Below are 22,040 nucleotides of genomic sequence, written 5' to 3' on the forward strand. Positions count from 1 at the left end.
ATTGCCCCCGAAACAGGATTTTTATCCATGAACCATAAATGCATATTCATATCCTTATCTATAGGTTTTCCAGTTAAATAAGAACACAATTCTAAAACATTCTTTCTACACCAATCTAAACTTAATTTTGAAAGTATTTAAAACTGGGAAGGATGGTATCAATCCTTACACAAAGGCATATAGCATATCTATTAACATAAAAGGTTCTATCATATAACGTATCTATTAACGTAAAAGGTTCTATCTCACTCATGTAAAAATTGTACCTTTTCTGTCTAGTTCTGTGAGCGATGTTTTTGTTATGTCTAAAGCCAAATCACCAGGCCTTAGGGCTCTGGGCTCTGTGCTAGTGACGCACGCCCTCAGTCACCGGTGTCCCACTGGCTCCAGGGGGCACAGCCGTGCTGCGCCAGGAGTGGGGAACTGCCCTGGCATTAGCCTTGCCACGGGCAGAACCTTAGAGCCACCAGCTCTAGGACCCTGTGCCAGACGGCATTGAGGACCAGGTAAAGGAGGAGACGAAGGCTCTCGGTCTGAGGTTCCAGCAGGGTAGGTTTATTGCTGAAGGGTTCAGGAGCTGAGGAGAGCTGCCAGCAGGAGTGAACACGGTTTTTAAACAGGGGTGGAACAGTGGGTGGACACAACAGCATGACCAATCAGAATTCAACAGGGCAGGAGTGCAGGGAGGGACTTTCAAAGCCCACAACCAATGGGGTGGTAGAGGGGGTGGATACAATTTGAACTGACTAATAGGGCTTCGAGGATTAGGGGAATTGCAGGGAGGGGGCACGGCAAGGGGTTGGGACAACCAGGGCTTGACAGAGAGGGTTCTGGAGGAAGGGGTAGGATTAACTTGCTAGATAGAAAAAGGGAGGGAACGACCTTAGGGCTGAACCAGCTCCGGGAAGAACGGTGGGGAACTCAGGTACAAACCACTGGGAGAAACATGCACCACAACATGCTAGCCAGCAAATTCTTAAGGCACTTAGAGTCTGTTTACTTAAAACTAAAGTCTAAACTACATATTTATGTGGTTTAATATATTTTAATTTCTCTAAAGGCTTTAATTCAATCCCTGTATCTTTCTCCCTCCCTGGAGAACCCGGGGGGGGGGGGGGGGGGTGCACTTCGACATCTCCTTGTTGATTCATGTAGATTCCCTTAATAGCTTTGTTAATTTTTTGTTGAGTGCATTGGAGCAAACAAGGCATCATGATTCGCTTAAATGTGCAATCCCATTTTTAGAAATCTTTTCATCCATGATGTCAAATTCCCTCCATCAAACAGGCTATCTAACCAAGTCCCATTGATAAAAACAGGGCAGGAGACCTTTCCTCTTTTTTAACACCCTTATTGGAATCAGCTCAGGGTGGGGGCCCGACGGGTCGCGCGCACACCGCCGCTGCTCCCAGAAGCGACTCGGGGGAGGAGGTGTGCAGCTCTTCCCACTGGAGTGCAATGCAGGCAGAGCCGGGACTTCTGTCCTCGCGGGAACACCCGGAGTCGCTGTTGGCTCGAAAGTCCAGGGGTGTCTCTCTGGGTCAGTCTCATGCTGGTCATGGCGGGGAGGGCAAAGCTGGGGGATGATGCCCCTCTTTCCCGACTGCAACATGTGCTCTTTGGTTTTCTATTCCAAGCATTGACTCATTGTCTGTCAGAATTTTTCTGTCAGGATGGTGTTGTGCCGGTGGCTGATTTGCATTCACGTCCTGTCACCATCCTGGGGAGCAGCAGGGCCTGACCGTGACTGGACGGAAAGGGAAACACTTACAGGGGGTTACCGGGGACACTGAACTGCCAACACAGAACACTGAACTGACAACCTGGAACACAGCAACATGGAATACTGAACCACAACTTCAGTCATTTCTGGGGTAGGGCTTATTTATCTCACCATCATTAACTCCAATTTTTGATACACCTTCCTTAAGTTGTTGTATGCTTTTGCGGATAGATTCTGAGTGATCAGACAAATTCATACAACACATTCCCTCAAAATCTTCACATTCATGTCCCTGTGCTAATAAAAGAAAAATTGCAGCCCTTTTTTACAAAATTGCGTGCCTGTTACTTAATGCAAGAGAAGTAAAATTGAACTCCTTACTCAGCCAACGCCCCAATTTACATTGGGTGTTAGCAGAGTAAGTTTTCCAATGCTACGTGGTCCACCTACAATATGTGCTGGGATAGCAGGCTAAGTTCTGTCATCACAAATAAAAATATTTGTCATGGCAATTGATAGGAAATGTTACTGATTGCAGACTGCACTAAAGCAGTATGATTACATCAAAAGCTCTGATTTTTATATATATCATGATAGGGAGAAATATCTTTAACCAAAGCTTGATTTTTTTCCTGTGTAATTAAATTTGGCACAAAAGGTCATTTTCACGGAACCAAAGATTTCTAATTTTTAAGGTTCGAGAGATGCCTTGGGAAGGTGAGGAACCCACCAATCCCACTCATCTACTGGGGTCCAAGATCCTATATAGCTGTTTCTATATATATATACCTTGCATGGCTTCATCAATTTCTTTTGGAATTGGCCAGTTGTCCACTGGTATACCAACTAAACTGGTGGAAAATGGTTTTTCTGGGGTTGTGTAAGACAAACATAGTATCTAAACCTTAAGCATTAGCTAAAGCTACCCAAATATTTGTTCTAGGTTGACCAATGGGTAAATCTGTGCTACTAAAAGCAAGCAAAGCAAAAGAGCAAAAGCATACAATTGATCCCCATGCTGACCAACAGAAGGTTCTACATTACTACTGATTCCCACACTAAATCCCAAAGTTCACAGCCTCCAATGGCTGAAACACACGACAGCAGGTGCAAGCTGGAGTCTCTGCACAGTTCACGTCTGTGTGCTCTCTTCTTTGCCTGCAGAGTGGTCAGTGTTTTTCTGTGCTTGATATGTCCTTCACATTCTTTGTTGGAATAATTCACCTGGGTTCTAAATCTGCAGAAATGGAAGCAAGCCCCTTTGCCCCAAGTTAATAGAGGAAGTGGACCTTCAATTTGTCCTGTCTCTGGATTTCTGAGCTAAATGATTTTCTTTTAATTTTCCCTGTGTACCAATGTACAATTGGACTTAAAGATATATCCACTGACAGATGGATATTTTGTATTTCTCAAAAAATGAGTATTTGATAAGATTTGTTTACTATAATCACAAGCTCTTCAATTGTCATGAGTTGACTGCTCCTGTAGATACAGGGGGTTGCACCAGCTGATAGACTGCACATGTATTTATGTTTGCTTTAATTTGGTACCTGGAAATACAAACATTGCATAAGTGCATAGGTACTCTGAAAAAATGTATGACTCTTAAGAACTGATAGCAATCAGGAAAAATTCAGGTATAACAATTAAGAATATTTCAGATGAAAAGCGTAATTAATGGTTGTTAACGATAACACGTGTGAAATCGGATAATTATTAATTACTAAAATATTGCACTATCATCTCAGAGTCTGCAAACAGCTTATAGAATCTTTTTCCAGTGAGGACCAGGACACCCTTTCCCTGGCAAGGTGCTCAAGTGCACTCCAAAAATCGGTCCAGCTGTCTTACTTATAAGGTCAAATTGCCAAGTGAAAGTGACTTGAATTTATTTTTGATGCAAAAAACATCGGAGCTTGTTGGCAGAACATCCATCCAGACAAAGTGAAGGGTCTGGCCAGGACTCAAGCTCTAAACTGGAGTGATGTCCCTTAATACATTTTTTAAAACAAGGCTCTTAACAATCGACATTATAAAATGCTTAAACAGTTAAAAAATAAAAGGAAGGATCTTGAAGTTCACATGTCTTTTGGATAATTAGAAAAAGGATATTCAAGCATATTAAAAAAATCAGCTGTAAGTTAGGAAAATTAACAAATTTACATTATATAATTAATACATAAACACTAATCATCTTAGGAAGTTGAAATAACACCTTTCTAAACTATCATACTTATGACCTACAAAAAACCCCACTAAAACAGCTTACGACGTGGATTTGTGAAATTGTACCAAGCAATAAAACCTTTCATGAAACCAAGGATGTGGTAAACTGCATCTTCTTCCATCCCCAAACAGGTGTTTACCAATATTTCATCACAGCTGTTTCGGTCAAAGTGTCTTCTCTCTAAAAATAATTAAACTTTGCAAATAAGATGAGCATATTTTAACAGAGCTTCAGGTAATTCTAAAATCAAACAGTGCTTAATATGAATAAATTTTGACAGAGTTTTAAATTATATGAAAGAATTTTTAAATTATATGAGCTAATAAAAGTTACATGTAATAAAACCTTAAATTAATAGGATATAGACTTAATATCATCTAAATTCTATAAAAATTAAACTTGTCAAAACTTAAAAATAACCTGAATTTAACAGGGCCCAAACTTAACAGAACTTAAAACAACATAATTCAACTGACCAATACTTAGCCTATACTTAAACCAAACCACACAGAAATTAATCTTGACAGAATATTAAAATATAACTTAACTCAGACATAAATACACTAAGTGACTCCAAGTAAAATTTCACTCTACTTTACTCCCCATTGCGATAAGTTTCTGTACAATGAAGGGGCGAATAGCTGCTTCAGGTCCTTTAACTGTAATCGTGCATCTACTTTGTAGACATCCGGTGACTCCCCCAGTTTCTGTAGGAGGATCTAAAGGTGTCACCAAAGTCCAGCCCCTTGGCCAGCACAGATGAGAAATCACTGTGACCTGCGCTCCTGAATCCAGGAGACCTGTAACTCTGATTGTTTTGTTAATATAGATCAGACTACAAGTTAGGTATTGTTCTGTTTGGTAGTGGCTACTTTCCCTACGACCGGACTGAAGGAGCCTGGAAGGGATGCTAGACAGAGGTTTGGAGTGGCACTGCTTGGCATGGTGTCTTTTCTTTTTACATCTTGGACAGCAGAAAGGTGGGTTTGAGTTTTGTGCTGGCTCTGCAAAACTTTGATATGTGTCCAGGCTTCCCACATCGGAAACACAGTCTCTTGTCATTCTGTGATGTCTTGTTGTTTTGCTGAAGTGCTGAGCTGAGAACTTCAAGGGCTTTTACTGATTTTTCACCCCTTGCTTCTGCTTGAGGTGTTACCTTTAGAGCAGCAATAGTCTTTGTAATATATGGTGAAATTTCTTTTTCTCTACAAACCTAGATCATTTGATGTATAGAAGGCTGTGGATCATGCAAGGCTCTAATTATTTGTTTACTTTCTTCACTAGTATTAACAAAGGCAAAATTTTGAAGCAGATAAAGACATGCCAGGTCATCCTTGCATTGTCTCTCTATTGCATCTATCAGGCAATCTACGAATGTAAGAAATGGCTCTGATGTTCCTTGCTTTATTTCTGTATAAGTCCTTTCAGGGATTCCCACCAGCTGAGTCAACAGCAGAGCTTTGCAAACAGCATTTTCAATGTATTCATGATTCGGTGGTTCCCACCTTGATTGACACCCCCTCTGGCATCGGTAACTGGCAAAGCTAAAAGCGGTCCTTCAGCCAAATTAAAGTCCTTGTCTTTGATTGCTTGGCGTCTGACTGCTGCCCAGTCTGTTAGAGACAGATGCTGAGTCCTTCTCGGAGGGTGCCTTGACTCAGGCAGAGCTGGGCGGTGTACCTGGTCAGGGGACAGAAAGTCTCTTTCCCAGTTTGAGTCCGCTATATCTGAGATAGATGAATCCGAATCATTGTCTGAAACAATATCACTGGTGCCTCCCCTCTGATCCATAACAGCCCTCTGGTGTCTTCCATCAATGCCTTGTCCTGGTGTCCCGTCATGTTCCCTCCTCATTCCCCTCCTTGTTGACACGTTATTGTTGTGGCCCATGTCCAGTGCTGGGGTTGGGAGGGTGGGAGCAGCCCAGGGGGTGTGAGGAGACACTTTGGGTGATGTGGAGGGCGATGACAACCGCAGGCACAGTCAGCAGGATGGCGTGGTGTCTGCAGGATGGCGTGGTGTCTGCAGGATGGCGTGGTGTCGGCAGGATGGCGTGGTGTCAGCAGGATGGTGTGGTGTCAGCAGGATGGCGTGGTGTCAGCAGGATGGCGTGGTGTCGGCAGGTGGTGTCAGCAGGATGGCGTGGTGTCGGCAGCATGGCGTGGTGTTGGCAGGATGGCGTGGTGTCAGCAGGATGGCGCGGTGTCGGCAGCATGGCGTGGTGTCGGCAGGATGGCGTGGTGTTGGCAGGATGGCATGGTGTCGGCAGGATGGCGAGGTGTCAGCAGGATGGCGTGGTGTCGGCAGGATGGCGTGGTGTCGGCAGCATGGCGTGGTGTCGGCAGCATGGCGTGGTGTCGGCAGCATGGCGTGGTGTCGGCAGCATGGCGTGGTGTCGGCAGCATGGCGTGGTTCAGCGCTGGGGTGACGTGAATCGGATGTGCTGGGCCCCTTCCACGTTCAGGGGGATTCACGTGGCGCGACAACGGCGGCACTGACGCTGCTGGAGATGTTTTTGGCTCCGAGGCACGGTACGGGCTGGGTGGTGGGTCGGGGCGCGCAGCAACTTCCGCACGGTCCCTTGTGTGCTGAGCATGGGCGGTGGCTTCCAGGGGTGTCCCCATTAACAGTGGATTTTATCCATAAACCATAAATGCATATTCATATCCTTATCTATAGGTTTTCCAATTAACTAAGAACACAAATCTAAAACATTCTTTCTACACCAGTCTAAAGCTAATTTTGAAAGTACATAAAACTACAAAAAACTGTGAAGGATGGTATCAATCCTTACACAAAAACCTACGCATATAGCATCTCTATTAATGTAAAAGGTTCTATCTCATTCACGTAAAAATTGTACCTGTTCTATCTAGTACTGTGAGCGATGTTTTTGTTATGTGTAAAGCCAAATCACCAGGCCTTAGGGCTCTGGGCTACCTAGCAAATTCTTAAGGCACTTAGAGTCTGTTTACTTACAACTAAAGTCTAAACTTCTACTTCATATTTACATGGCTTAATATATTTTAATTTCTCTAAAGACTTTAATTCAACCCCTGTATCCTTCTGTCCCCCTGGGGAACCCAGTGGGGCATGCACTACATCTCCTCTCTAATCCCCAGGATGGAGCCGGGGTAGGTCGGGCTGGGGCAGCTCTGGGCTCTTGGCCCGGCCTGGGCACCCCCCCCCTCAAATTTCCCTGGTGGCTTAGAGGGGTCCCTGCACATTTTGGGGATCGCTGGGTGCCGTGCTGGGGTTCAGGTGTCTCCCAAGGAGTCTGAGAGTGGGGTGACATAGGGGGGACACATGGGGCTCCCCATTCTCGATCCATCCCAGGACGGTTCTGCCTCCATCGCCAATCATGGTCCACCCACAGGGTGCCCCCAGGTCCCTCCCCACTGCCCCCCCATAACTGGGACTGGGTCTAACTGGGAAGCTTTACTGGGAACACTGGGAGCAGCCGGGCAGGGACAGAGTGACAGCGGGGCTGGGGGGACACACGACCCCCCAAAAATCAGCACGGGGACAGAGTGGGGGGTCCCGGCCGGGCCCGAGGCCACGGGGAGGGGCAGCGGCCGCCAGCGGCTCAGGAGCTCTGTGGGCAGAGAAAAGGGGGTGACACCGGGCCGGGGGCCCCGGGGGGAGCGCACACGCTCCGGCCATGGGGGGCCACCAGCCCCGGGACCCCCCCTCACCTTCTTGCGCAGGTAGAAGCCCAGCCCCAGCGCCAGGAACACTGAGCCCAACATGAAGCCCCCGATCCCCGTCAGCATCTTGCTGCGGGCGGCATCCAGCGGCATCTCTGGAGGGGCCGTGGGGCTCAGAACCCCCCAAAACCTCTCACAGACACCCCAAGCCCCTCCAAGTTCCCTCCTGCTTTCCCCCAGCCCACCCAGGAGCCCCTGAAACCTCCTCCCAACCCCTTCCCGGCCTCCCCACCACCCACCAAAGCCCCTCCTGTCCCTCTCGGCATCCCACAACCCCCTCCCACTTGCCTCCCAGGACCTCCAAACCCTCTCCCAGTCCCTTCCCAGCCCCTCCAGGACTCTCCCACACCCCTCCCAGTCTCTTCCCAGAACAACCAACCTCAGCCCGAGCCCCTCTTTCCCATCGCCCAGCTCCTCCCAGCCCCTCCAGCCTCACTCCGATCCCTCCCAGTTCCACCCAGCACCCCCAAACTCCCTCCCGGCGCCCACCAGCACCCCCGCAACCCCATCCCATCCTCCCCAGCATCCTCCAAACTCCTGCCCAGCCCTTCCACAGCCCCCCAGCCCCTCTCCCACTTCCCACCGGCCTCTCCCCAGCTCCCTCCCAGTCACTCCCAGCACATCCCAGTGCCTCTGCCAGCCCGGCCAGTGGCTCCCCCGTAGCCCAGTGCCGGCTCAGGGGCTGCTCCAGGCTGACCTGCTCCACTTGGCACGTGTAGGTGAGCCCGTGCCGGGGCCGCGTTTCCAGCAGCACCAGCAGCTGATGGGTCCAGTCCCCGTTGGGGACCACGTCGGTGGCCACCACGTGTCCCGACAGCTCCTGCTGGCCCTGGAACCACCTCACCTGGATGTGGGCGGGGTAGAAATCCATCACGGAGCACAGCAGGCCTCTGGGGCCGGCCTGGGAGCTGAAGGGCAGCAGCGAGATGGAAACGCTGGGGGGCACTGGGAGAGAGCGGGGACACACTGGGATCAGCTGGGGGAAACTGGGAGAGAGAGGGGAGGGGCGGTGTGGGCTTGGGATGGACTGGGAAGGACGGGGAGGGACTGGGAATGAAGTGCGCGGCGCTGGGAGGCCGAGTCCAGCGCGGGGAACTCGGCGCTGAGAGTCTGCCTGGCAACTGGTGAGTCATCAGAGAGACGCGCTCTCATTGGCTGAGAGGCGTCATCTCCACGCGGGGCCGGGATGAACGCGCGGGGGAACACTGGGATGGACTGGGATGGACTGGGAGACCACGGGTTTCACTGGGATGGACAGGAGTCCCCGGGGACGGTCCCAAGGAGGGCTGACGCCTCTGGGGTGATTCGCAGGGAGGTTTTGAGGAACTCCAGGGTCATTGCCAGGGCAGGGCCCCGGGGGACACGCTCTGCCCTACGCTCACCTTTGCGCTCCACGCTGAACGGGGCACAAATCATGTAGTTCTGCCGGCAGCAACTGTCCCCAAAACCCCGTATGTATTCCATCCATTTCGGGTCGCTGTTCCATGCCGGGCCCACTTCTCCCCCCAGGGCGTGTAGCCCACGAAGCGCCCCACGTCGCTGTCGAATATCGTGTTCTGCTCCCGGTTGTAGATGTGACGAACCTCACTTTCTCCGTGCCGTTAATGAAGTGACACTCGGCCTTATGCACCTCCTGGAACACCGCTGAGTGTGCAGGACACAGGTCAGGGGGTGCCCCCCCAGCACCCCCAGAGCTCCGGGGCCAGCCCGGATCCCCACTCCGCACCCCTGTGCCCCACGGCCGCCATGGGACCCTCCTGCCCGCGCTGCGGCTTCCCCTTTCCCACCCTTCCCCCCACTTCCCCTTTCACACCCTCTCCCTTCCCCTCCCACCTCCAGCCACGCCGCAAATCTATTTTGGGGTCCCGTTCCGCTTATTTGCGCTTTTCCCGCCTTTCCCCACATTTTAAACACAATCCCCCCAATTTCCAGCCCTCTCCCGCTCACTTTTCGTGTCCCACCCTCCCCTTTTCCCCTTTTTCCCACCCTCTCCCAGCCCTCCCTCACCTTCCCCCGACCCTCAGCCCATGACGCTCTTCCTTTCGGGGGTCCCCTACTCCCCCTCCCCCGGCTCCATTCCGGGCTCCCCCCTTTGCCCCCTTCTCCCCCCCTGCCCCACCGCCTCCCGCCCCCCGCTCACCCGACAGCCCCGCGCCCGCAGCCGGGGGCGCTCCCAGCACCACCAGTGCCACCAGTCGGGCCCCAGCTGCCGCCACTCGCCCCATGGCCAGCGCCGGCCAGGGGCCGCCAGCCCCAAAGCAGCCGCGCTGCCCGGGGAGCACCAGCCCGGACACAGCGCGGGCTCAGCAGCAGCAAAGCCGCGCGCTCTGATTGGCCGAGAGCACTTTTGGGAGCCGATTTTCCCCAGGCTCTACCCGGCCAGTGATGAGGCCCAAAAACACCAACTCGCGCTCTCATTGGCTGCAGCGCGCCCCGCCCGTGTTGGGATTGGCTGAGCGGGTTCCGGGCCGCCGCAGCCCCGCCCCGGGGTTTTTTGGGTGGTTTTGGGGGTTTTTGGGCACGGCGGAACCCCGGGCTGCGGGGCAGGTGGGAGCTCAGGTGTGGCCAGAAATGTGTCGGCAGGTGCGGCGCGGGATGTGGGCGGTGCCCGTGGCCAGGGCTGAGGCCGGCCCGGTGCCGGGCACCCACCAAAGCCGCTCTGTCCCTGCCCCCGCAGCCGCGCGGGGCACAGCAAATGGCACCCCGCATCACCGAGGGCCCTGACACCGCCCGTGTCACAAAGGGCCACACCCGGCCCCCAACAGCAGAGGGACAGACTGGAAGCGCCCGGAGCAGCCCCGGCCTTGTGGCCTTGTAGCCCGTGCCGTGCCCAGAGCCCCGGGAGGCTTTGGCCACGGTGCCCCCGACAGCCCCAGCCCCGCCCTGCAGAGCCCTGGGGCTGCAGCCCGGGCTGACCCTGCGGGCCCCCAGAGATGCCGCCGGACGCTGCCCACAGCAAGGTGCTGACGGGGATCGGGGGCTTCGGGTTGGGCTTGGTCTTCCCGGCACTGGGGCTGGGCTTCTACCTGCGCAAGAAGGTGAGGGGGGCTCCTTGGGGTCGTGTCCACCCTCCCCCGCAGCGTGTGTGCTCCCCCCGGGGCCCCCGGCCCGGTGTCACCCCCCTTTTCTCTGCCCACAGAGCTCCTGAGCCGCCGGCGGCCGCTGCCCCTCCCCGTGGCCTCCGGCCCGGCCGGGCCCCCCTGCTCCGTCCCCGCGCTGATTTGGGGGGATCATGTGTCCCTCCAAGCCCTGCTGTCACTCTGGTTGCCACCCAGACGATCTCAGTGCTCCCAATAAAGCTTCCCAGTTCGCCCCAGTCCCAGGGAGCAGCTGGAGCAGCTGCCCCAGAACCTCCACCAGGGTCTCCCAGTGCAGCTGGAGCTGCTCGGTCTGGGGTCCCCAAAGCCCTCAGCAAGCCCCAAGGCCCTCCCAGGAACCCTCAACTCCCTCAAACCCAGCATCCCCCACAGCCCCTGCAAGTTCCCCCCATGGCACCAGCCCTGGCCACGTCCCCACATGTCACTGGCCATGTCCCACCATGTCCTCACCCACGACTGTCTCCCCACCATGTTTCCATCCCTGTCATTGTCCCCCACATCCTTATCTGTGCCCGTGTTCCCCCCGTGTCCCCATGAATGGCCACGTCCCACTCAAATGTCCATGTGCGCCCATGCCACTCTCCATGTCTCTGTCCCACCATGTCTATGTCCTCCCATCATCCCAACCACGTCTCAGTTCAATGACTCTATTTTTACCCCAGCGTTGGATATTTTAAATGGATGAAGAGAAATGAAAAGCAAATCAAGGCCAAAAGAAAAGGATTTCCCTGTCCATGCCGGCTGAGGATCCACATTCTTGGGTGGGAGGGAAGAACCTTTTATGGAGGGGTTCCCACCCCACTGCCTCCAAAATCTTGGTCTTGGCCCCAGATCATCACCATGTGGCTGCACAAGATGCCCTCGGGCAATAGGAAATCAAAATCGTGTGGAATCCCTGAGGTTGGAAAAGATCTCGAAGACCATCCAGTATTCCTTGATGCCACCAAAAGATAGGACTGAACAAAAAAAAATTTTCTGGGGTTGAAAGTCAACAAATCCACTCTCCCCAAGGAATTGCCAATGTCAGTCTGCGTCACAAGGGATGTTTCTGCCCCTGTGTTCATCCAGGTGCCCACGGGGAGACAGGAAGATGTGGATCCCCCACAGCCAGGTGTCTTCCCAACATGGATCACCAGGACCACGGATCACCAGGGCTCTGCCCAATGGGGGTCACTGGGGATCATCCAATGCCGATCCTCCCATGGGGGATGGAGCTGGAGCAGCGCACGAAGCTCTTCCCGCACTCGGGGCACTCGCAGGGCTTCCCTTAGTGCTGCCTCCGTTGGTGTCTGGTCAAGATAGAGCTACTGGAGAAGCTCTTCCCACACTCAGGACACTCGTAGGGCCTCTCCCCAGTGTGGATGCGCCGGTGGACAGTGAGGGTGGAGTTTTGCTTGAAACCCTTCCCGCAGTCAGGGCAGCGGAAGGGCCTCTCCTCCGTGTGAATGTGCTGATGTTTGAGGAGATTGGAGCTCCTTGCAAACCTCTTCCCACACTCAGGACACTCGTAGGGCCTCTCCCCGGTGTGGATGCGCTGGTGTTTTCTCAGGTCAGAGCACAATCCAAAGCACTTCCCACATTCCAAGCAGGTGTAGGGCCCTTCCCCCGTGTGGATCACTCGGTGCCGGACGAGACTGGAGCTGTCTCTGAAGCTCCTCCCACATTCCCCACACACGTATGGTTTTTCCCCACTGTGGATCATCTGGTGTTTCCACAGGGTAGAGCTGTCTCTGAAGCTGTTCCCACATTCCCCACACTCGTAGGGTTTCCCCAGTGTGGATCATCTGGTGTTTCCACAGGGCGGAGCTGTTACTGAAGCTGTTCCCACACTCCCCACACTTGTAGGGTTTTTCCCCAGTGTGGATCCTCTCATGTCTCCTCAGGTTACTGCTGTGGCTGAAGCTCTTCCCACATTCCCCACACTCATAGGGCCGTTCCCCACTGTGGATCCTCTGGTGTCGGATCAGGCGGGAGCTGTTGCTGAAACCCTTCCCACATTCCAGGCACTTGTGGGGCTTCTCCCCTCCATGAGGCTTCTGCACCAGTTCTGAGCTCCGGCTGGATCTCTGGCCGCCCTCCTGGCACAGGGCGGGTCTTTCCTCCTCGCAGCTCCCTGGGCTGGGTTTGCAGCCCCTCCTCCGGAGGGATCTCCGGGGCTTTTCCTCCTTCTCCATCTGGGCACTCCTTGGGAATGACAAATCCTGGTTTAGGGAGAAAACAAGAGGAGAGCACCTTAGGCTGGGGGTTCCTCCTTGCCCAAGTTATTCTCAAAAAGTCAGCGGCCACCTTGTGTCTGTGAAAACCTCCAAAACACCAAGATTCAGCCTAGAACTCCTCCAAACATCGACACAGATCAAAAACTCCCCACACATCGAGACTCAGACAAAAACTTTTCTATAACATAAAGATTCAGCCCCTCGCAAAACCTCCCCCCTCCCACCTCCCCAAATTCCCCTCGCGGGGGCGCTGCGGCCGAGGGCGGGGCGCACGTGGGGTCCAGGGGGGCACCGCTGGGACCTGCGGGTCTGCCTGGCAACTGGTGAGTCATCAGCGCCGCGCGCTCCCATTGGCTGAGCCTGCCCGAGGGGTGGGGCTGCAGCAACGGGGGAGACCCTGCTCCAGGGGGGATGTCCCGCAAACGGGGAACCCCCATGAAAGGGAGAAGAGGAAAGTGTCTTTACAAACAGATGCTGCGAATCTGCTTGGGGATAGGGCCAGGCACTCGGACATATGGAAGGGACAGAAGAAGGCATCAGTTCCAGAAAATATTAACTGACCACGCAGCCTGCTGCTCTTGTAACATTAATTTTGAAGAATTAAAGATTTTAGTTAAACCAGATATTGCTGAAGTAAGACAGATAGACTTCCCTTTTGATAAGCAGAAGCCGGATTTAAGGAACTGATAAATCATGAGGCCTGTCAACTTATGTTTGTGTATTCTGACTAATCAATAGGCTTCAAGAAGGACAATGAATTCAGAAATCAAATACTCCTGGGAAAACAGGATTCAGTTGTCACACAACACTAAAAGGTTAAAAAGTCAAAGCGAAGAAGACTCACTTACTTCATCATTTTGAGACCCTGCCCCATAAAAAAGACCACTGACCCATTTCAAAGAACAAACCATGCATGCTTAATAGCTTTTGGCTAATTACCATACGAAGCGGGGAATGGGATGTACTAAAGTCATGAATATACATTTGTGTTTTGGGTATTCAATCCTTCTGTACATAGAAGGACCCTGTGATCTTCTGTAGGTGCGCGTGTGTTTGGGAGCTATCCCGCACGCTGCCCGGCGTCGTCATTAAACGTACACTTCCTAACTTTAAACTGTTAGAGAGCCTTTTGTCCGTCATAGTTGGATATCGGCATTAGGGCGATATTCATATTTTTTTAATAATTCACTCTGCCAAGGTCCTGCTAAATTCATCAACTGCGACAAGAAGAACAAAGACTGAACAGAGCTGTGACTATCGTTATCTATACAGAAGTGGGGTGCATATTAAGGGAGGTATGTCGTAGGTGGATTGGGAAGTCTGTACCTCTCAAGTTCTTCAGCCAATGGGGAAAAGAAGTAAAGGAAAATTAGGATGAAAAGGAGGCTGCGTTCTCCAACAATTGGAGAGATCCCATGGGAAATGTCCCACGGCCTCTCCATGTTTTTATGAATGAGATTACTCTTACAGGACTCCTCTGCCTACTTTGTGGACACAAACCCCTGGTGATGTCAATTTTTCCACACACCTTGGGGCTCCTCTGGAATTCCTTCCACCGTCCGGGGCGGCGGGCAGTGAGTGGAGCTGAAGGTGCCTCACCCAGTTTGGGTGATCGGCTCCCTGGGGTGGCGGCGGCACCGGAGGTTTGACTGGGGACCCCAGAGTGTCCAGGAGACAGATCAGCAGTGACACATCAGGGGGGTCTGTGAAGAGTCGGCAGGGAGAGAGCACTGAAAATCTCATCAGTGAGGACACTGGGATCTTCAGGGAGTGAACATGGCAGGGCACCCATGGAGGGTGGAAAAGGGAAAGCCAGGAAGGCGTCCTGGCAAAAGGGATGACTATCGCAAAATAACTCTGAAGGGTCCCTTGGGAGAATGCTGAGGTAGTTTGCCCAGAGTTTTACCTTTCATGTTTTTCAGATTCTGCGCTGCATAGGGGTGTAGTTCTGAGCCTCAGATTAAGTGCTGCTAAGCTCTCATCACAGAGTAGGTACACAAAACAAATCCTTTTCCTGCTGAAGACCAAGGAAAACAAGCACAACTTTCAAGCCCAAATACATAAAAAACGGTGGACTAAAGAGACAAACAAGGAGCACGACACCTCACAACCTGAGGCTGTGGTTGGACAACTGGGCTCCAATATGCAAATGGCCCAAACTTAACAAAATTTAGGACCTTGTGACCAGTCGTCCATTTTGTGACCATTCTATGTCCCCCTGGAGTGTAGCCCTGGTCAGGCTCCTGCCCTGCCCAAGGTGTACCCTAAAGAGCTTTCAATAAATATCGACTTTATTCTCTAGCTCTGTGCAGTCCCTGTTACAGTTCAGCCTTCTCAAGGCATCGTTCTCCCAGAGGTAATTAAGGACATGGACACCCAGAGGGGCAATAAGGGAGGTCGAGAAAGGATTTAGACAACAGGGGATGGATGGTGTTGGTGTGCTGGGTGAGGGTGAAGGGGAGGGTGCAAGAGTTTGATCAAGGCAAGAAGCAGCAGGAGGAATCTCTGCGGTAAGAAAAAATACGATGGAAAAGAGGAGGAAGAGAGAAATACTGAGGACTGGGACATTTTTCAGCAGGGTCTTATCCTCTAAATTTGCCAGCTGCTGCAGATCCTTTGTGCCCCCAGTTTCCAGGAGAGGAAAACAAGGAGGTCAGGATCCCAGGGAGTTTCTCCGTGCTGGGGGGTGGCAGCAGCGGGCGCAGAGGTGCGGCACCGGGAGCACGGGCTGGGGGCCTGTGGGGAGCTGTGGGGCAGCCGGGGCTCAGCAGGAAGGAAGGAACAGCTGGGAAATGTGGATTACTCCGGGAAGGATCGAGATTCTCCTTTAAGGATTTTGTTTGGGTCGCTGGAGAAAGGAATGACTCTGCAGAAAGCTCAGCAGCTGTCAGAGGAGGAGCACCCACAGGCACTCAGGGGGGATGCAGGAGCGGCACAAGAAGCCCCTGGAGCACTTGGGCACAAAGGCACAGCAGGTGAAGGCAAGAAGGGAGGAGGAAAAGGCCAAGCTGAAGGCAAAGGCCATGGCAGAGTTTCTACAGCCCCGGAGGGATAAACCCCAGCGCCCAAGGGGGCCCCAGCACCGAGGGAACGGGCTCGGCCACAAGCACCTGGCACAGGCATTGCCCTCCTCGGCGGGGGAGAGCCCACCCAAACAGCCCCTGGCAAGGAAGCAGGGTTCCATCTGCAGGCCACAAGGACACTGCAGGCACACACGGCAGCACCCTCAGCAGGAGCAAGTCCAGCCCTGCATGGACATGGATTCCTGGGGCTGCCAGAGCTCCCATTCCACCAGGGACCCACCACACTGCAGCCCTTGACAACATTCAGGCTGGGGCTGCATCCACACGAGGCCTTTCCTCATACACACAGGGGCCTCTCCATCCACTCTGCATCTTAGACCTAAGGGGGGAAAATCCCAAAAATGTCTTTGATTATTCAGGGACAAGTGGGAAAGATGTGTTTTATTCAACTACTATCAGCAGATGTGGGGGATGGGTTTGAAATGCAGGAATTTTTATTTGCTCCTAATTGTGATTGTAATTTAATGGGGAGGTATTTGATGGCTATATTGGAAATGCAAATCAATATTGTAAAAGGTGAAACACAGGCCAGTTCTCTTGTACCTTTGTGTCAAATGTCTGGCAAGGCCTGTGCTGAAGTGAACCCACAAGTGTGGGCAGCCCCAGGGAAAGAGGGAAAATCAGACACCCAGCCTCTCCAAATTACTCTGCAGCAACCAGGACAAGTGGTGTCTAAAAGCAATCCCGTGTTCCAAGGGAGGGAAGGAAGGGCTTACAGCCTGATATTGAATCCCTGTAATGCAGGATGTGGATGACGTGCTTCAGTCAGGACGTCAAGAAGTGGTAGAAGAAGCCTCTGTGAATTGGCTCAATTTTCAGGCTAAAAAGCATCATGGAGTATTTGAAAAAAAACCAAAACAACCCCCAAAAAACCAAAAAAAAAAGCGCAAAAGCTGGAGAAAAAAGTTAAATATTTGGGGCATATTTTGACTGAAGGTTTGTGGTGTATGGACCCACATAGGGTCCAGGGAATCTCAGAAGTAATGTTACCCAGGACTAAAATGGAGCTGGGACAACTCTGAGGATTAATGGGGAATTGAAGGACCTGGATTGAGGATTCTCTGTTCTACTCAGAACATTGTATGACTTTTTAACCCCAGACAGCCTCAATTTTGCGGTATGGACATGAGAAAGAGAACTTGAGAAAATGAAAAAACAAAATGATTGATGCCCCAGCCATGGCTCTCCCAGACTCCCAAAAGGAATTGGAATTGTCTGTGGATGTTAAACAGGCCACGACTGACCCCGCACTGAAGGCACCGGAGCAGCAGCCAGGGCTCCACAGCGGGGGAAGCCCCTGTGCCTGCCCACAGATCCTCTGCTGGAATCGTCTGCCTGGGCACCTCCTGGGGCATCTCCACACACTGGGGGCCAAGCCTTGCTGCCACTGCTGGAGCTTCAGTGGTTTCTGTGCCTGCACTCGCCACAGGGCTGGGGAAGACAACGGGAGAATTCCACTCTGGCTCTCAATCACACTCACACACTGGGCTGGAAGGGATTACATTGTGGGAAAACATACCGGCTTTAAATTTAGGGGGTTTTGAATTTCTCCACTCAGGCTTGGTTTGCCTTTGCCCTGGGGAAAGGAATTTTAGATGATTTTTTTAAAAGGGATGTTACACCACTCAACAGAGATGAGTTTAACATCTCAACAGACTGGGAATAGCCCAAAAGACACCCACAGAGATAACGACCAGCAACAAAACATCAACGACCATCAGCAAACAGCAACCAACATCTACCCCAGACACTGCCCCTGGAATAGCTGGAGACACCTGGTCTGGAAAAGGCTGGTAAGGAAATCCAGGAATGCCGACCTAATTAACAGCAGAGGCAAAGAAATCCAGCTCCAATAGGAAACCAAATACTGAGAACTTCACAACTTGGAGGCAATGAATATCAAACCTATGGATTTCTATGGGTTCAGACTGTTTAACGTTTAGGGAAAATCCAGTAAAACTCACGTGAAACATTAATTTTGAAGAATTAAAGATTTTAGTTAAACCAGATATTGCTGAAGTAAGACAGATAGACTTCTCTTTTGCTAAGCAGAAGCCGGATTTAAGGAACTGATAAATCATGAGGCCTGTCAACTTATGTTTGTGTATTCTGACTAATCAATAGGCTTCAAGAAGGACAATGAATTCATAAATCAAATACTCCTGGGAAAACAGGATTCAGATGTCACACAACACTAAAAGGTTAAAAAGTCAAAGCGAAGAAGACTCACTTACTTCATCATTTTGAGACCCTGCCCCATAAAAAAGACCACTGACCCATTTCAAAGAACAAACCACGCATGCTTAATAGCTTTTGGCTAATTACCATACGAAGCGGGGAATGGGATGTACTGAAGTCATGAATATACATTTGTGTTTTGGGTATTCAATACTTCTGTACATAAAAAGACCCTGTGATCTTCTGAAGGGGCGCGTGTGTTTGGGAGCTATCCCGCACGCTGCCCGGCGTCGTCATTAAACATACACTTTCTAACTTTAAACTGTTAGAGAGTCTTTTGTCCGTCAGAGTTGGATATCGGCATTAGGGCGATATTCATATTTTTTTAATAATTCACAGGTGTCATGGAATGATTTTCTCTGCAAACCCGGGCTGTGTGTGGATGAAATTATTTGTGTTGCACATCCTGGCCAAAATGAAGTAATGCCTTGACTCTCTAACAGTAAAAATATTGTTGGAGAGTTTTCGTTTCTCTCACAGTTTAAGTGAAAGGATTACACCATTGGAACATTTTCGGTAATATTCCTACTTTTATGTGGTCAGTTAGATTTGACCAGGGGTGTGAGAAACAATTTTTAGTCTCAGGAGAAGAAGAAACTTGATTGTTTTGGAATGTTTTTTGTGTATGTTTGTGGGAGGCTCTAAGTGATGGCAAAACTTTGGTATGGGTTTTTCGATGGGCAAAGGGACAGGGAGATGCAGAAGGGAAAATCAGGATAAAAAGGAGGCCGAGTACGACAACAACTGGAGAGACCCCACGGCAAATGCCGCACGGCCTCTCCCTTTGTTCAGGAATAAAGTCACTTTTACAGGACTCCTCGGTCTCCTCCGGGGACACAAACCTCTGGCCACGGGAATTTTCCCGCACAGCCCCGGGGACAGGGCGGCCACCTCCGTCCTACCCGCAGGAAGCGGGACGAGGCAGCGCTGCTCCGGCACCGGCTCCTGCCGAGGCAGCGGCGGGAAGGAGACCGCGGGCAGCCGCTCCCGCAGCGCCCTCAGGCCACGGGGAACACGGCGCCGACACGGCACAAGGAACCCGCCAGAGCCCCCTGCCGCCCCCTCCGCCCGCAGCCGGCCCCGAGCCCCGGCAGAACCGAGCGCGGCTCCCACCCGCGCTGGGGCCGCCTCCGAGCTCCGCCGCCGCCTCACCGGGCTCCGGCCGCTGCCGCCGCTCCCGGGCCCGCACACACGCTCCGCCAATGGCGCCTCTGCCGAGCCACGCCCGCCCGGGGGGCGGCCCCGGGGCCGGGCTTGGCCCCGCTCGGCCCAATCGGCGCGTGAGAATTTTGTGTGACGGCAAAATCCACCAATGGAAGTGCGTCAAGGGCGGGCTCTGCACACGGCCGACACCCGCCCCGCGCTCTCAGGCCCCGCCCCCGGGCTGTGTGAGGGGAAAGCCGCAGATGAGGAGCAGCGCTGGGACGGGCCCGGGCCCGAGTCGGGATTGAGCTGGAAACACAAACAAACTTCTCCGCACCTCCCGGCCCGCCTTTCCCAGCCCGGCGTGTTCCCCGGCACCGGCTCCGAGGAAAGCCGTCACTTCTCCTGGCCCTAATTATGAGCATGAAGTGCATGGCTTTGATTTCGCCAAATAAAAGGGAAAACCCCCCAGGCCCTTGGGCTGAGTGGACGAGGGGAGAGATTTCTGGCAGAAACTTCCAAAAATCTTTTTTCCTGAGGCTGGGAAGAACAAAGCAAACCCAAGCGAGGTGGGTCCCACCCCTCAGCATCGCCCCCCTGCCGTCCCAGCTGAAGCCCTCGCCGGCTGCTCCGGGCTGGATGGGCAGACTGGGAGCGCTGGGAAGGGGCCCCGGCTCAGGGCGCAGCCCCCGGGGCAGCCCCACGGCCCCCACGGCAGCTCCAAGGCTCCGCCAGCCGGGACGGGACGTGGGAGGGGGAGCAGGGCAGGGACGGGGCTGCCGGCGCCGGGGGAACACGAGGGACACTGGGGGCACTTCGCAAGCATTTAATGCAAAAGATAAAATTGATGAGGGAGACAAAAGCAACAGCAACAGTGGCACCATAGCACGGGGGCACACAAGGACGTGTCCCATTGTAGTGGGGTGGTGCTGTCCGATGCCAGGCACCCACCAAAGCTGCTCTGTCAGTGCCCTCCACAGCAGGACAGGGGAGAGAAAATTTAACCAAGGGTTCATGAGTTAAGGAGCAAGAGAGTTTCCTCATCAAACATCGTCATGGGCAGAACAGGCTCCAAACTGGAGATATGAATTGAATTTATTGCTAACAAACTCAGAGTAGGATAATGAGAGGAAAAAACCCTTCAAAACACCATCCCCAGCTCTCCCTCCTTCCACCTCTACCTCCTACCCCGGTAGTGCAGGGACACAGGGAAGGGGGGGCCACGCTCAGTTCATGCCCCTCAGTTCAGGCTTCTTCCTCTGCTAAGGGACAGGAGCCATTCTCCTGCTGCACCCTGGGGAACTCCCACTGGACAGTTCTCCGGAACTTCTCCAACCTCAGTCCATCCCATAGGCAACAGCCCCCCTCAAACTGCTGCAGCATGGGTCCCCTGCCACGGGGTCAGTCCTTCAGAGACAGGCTGCTCCAGCGGGGGCCCCTCTGTCCACAGGGTCACAGCCTCCTGTCAGGCATCCCCCTGCTCCAGCGTTGCTCCTCCAGGGGCTGCGGGGAGATCTCTGCATCCCCATGGATCTCTAGGGGCTGCAGGGGGGTCTCTGCATCTGGCACCACTGTCTTTGGAGGCACCAGGAATAGGCTGAGCTCCGCCTGAAGCTCATCTCACATTCCCCGTTCTTGTAGGGCCCAATCCCCAGTGTGGATGTTCTGATGTCTCCTCAGCTCAAAGCTCCACCTGGAGCCCTTTCCACATTCCAAGCACCCGTGGGGCTTCTCACTGGCCTGAGCCTTCTCCACCAGCTCCAAGATCTGGCTGTATCTCCGGCCAACTCCCCAGCACAGGGGTGGGGGTCTTTCCTCCTCACAGCTCTTTGGGCTTGGTCTGCAGCCCCTCCTTGCGTGGGTGCTCGTGGGCTTTTCCTCCCCATTGGATTCCTGTGCCAGGGAGCCACTCAAAACAGCCTCTTCCACAAGATTCCGTGGCAGGGATTTCTTCTCCCTGGTCTCTGTCTGCAGCTCAGTGCCTGGAGTAAGGAAAGACAAGGAGAGGAAGGAATGAGGAAGGAAGCAGGACAGAATGACGAGAGGAAGGAAGGAGAGGATAGGATTTGCCTCTGTCAGAGGGAAGGGGAAGGAGATCCCCCCAGCCTACCCCTGGCAGGACAGCGTCGGCAGTGGGGTTGTCCTGCAGCCGGGGGTGAGGCTGGGCTGGGAGATGCAGCAGAGGAGAGGGGGAAAGGGGCAATGACTTCCTCCTCACCTTCCTCAGTATCCCAGGCATCTTCTTTTTTCCTTGCAGTCTCCTTTACCTCCATCAAGACACAGTCTGAGATTGACAAATCCTGGCTTGGGGGAAAAGGCAGGGGTGAGCACCTTGGGTTAGCTGGTCCCGCTGCCCAAGTCCCGCTCAGGAAGTCACCACCTGTTGACCACTGGGTGGGCCGAGACCCTGCTCATCTCTATCCTCCCCCACCCTGCCAGGCTGCTGAGGAACCCTAGCTTCGGGATCTCCCCATGCTGCTCTCCCCACTCCTCGCGAGCCCCAAAACCGATGTCACCCCCCACGTCCTCCGGTACTGGGCAATCACCGTGTGGATCCTCCATGATTCTCCCAGGGGACATTTGTGGCTCAACTTTCAGGTCCTGT

The 22,040-nt window shown here is 52.9% G+C and overlaps 1 protein-coding gene and 2 pseudogenes across 1 annotated transcript; 1 reads left to right on the plus strand and 2 right to left on the minus strand.

Moving 5' to 3' along the window:
• LOC136303290 (zinc finger protein 420-like) overlaps positions 1 to 22,040 on the plus strand; it is a 47,440-nt pseudogene that overhangs the window by 2,868 nt on the left and 22,532 nt on the right.
• LOC136303364 (class II histocompatibility antigen, B-L beta chain-like) lies at positions 535 to 9,959 on the minus strand. Its single transcript, XM_066207054.1, is given in 6 exon segments — positions 535 to 7,753; positions 8,322 to 8,602; positions 9,040 to 9,144; positions 9,147 to 9,233; positions 9,236 to 9,301; positions 9,798 to 9,959. Coding segments are annotated over 6 exon segments (1,068 nt in total). The 5' UTR covers positions 9,883 to 9,959; the 3' UTR covers positions 535 to 7,309.
• Positions 11,174 to 19,501, minus strand: LOC136303346 (zinc finger protein 892-like; annotated as a pseudogene).

The sequence above is a fragment of the Chamaea fasciata genome, unplaced genomic scaffold (assembly GCF_029207755.1).
Source record: "Chamaea fasciata isolate MVZ Bird 193981 ecotype frontalis unplaced genomic scaffold, bChaFas1.0.hap1 SCAF_32, whole genome shotgun sequence".
Lineage (NCBI taxonomy): Eukaryota > Metazoa > Chordata > Aves > Passeriformes > Sylviidae > Chamaea > Chamaea fasciata.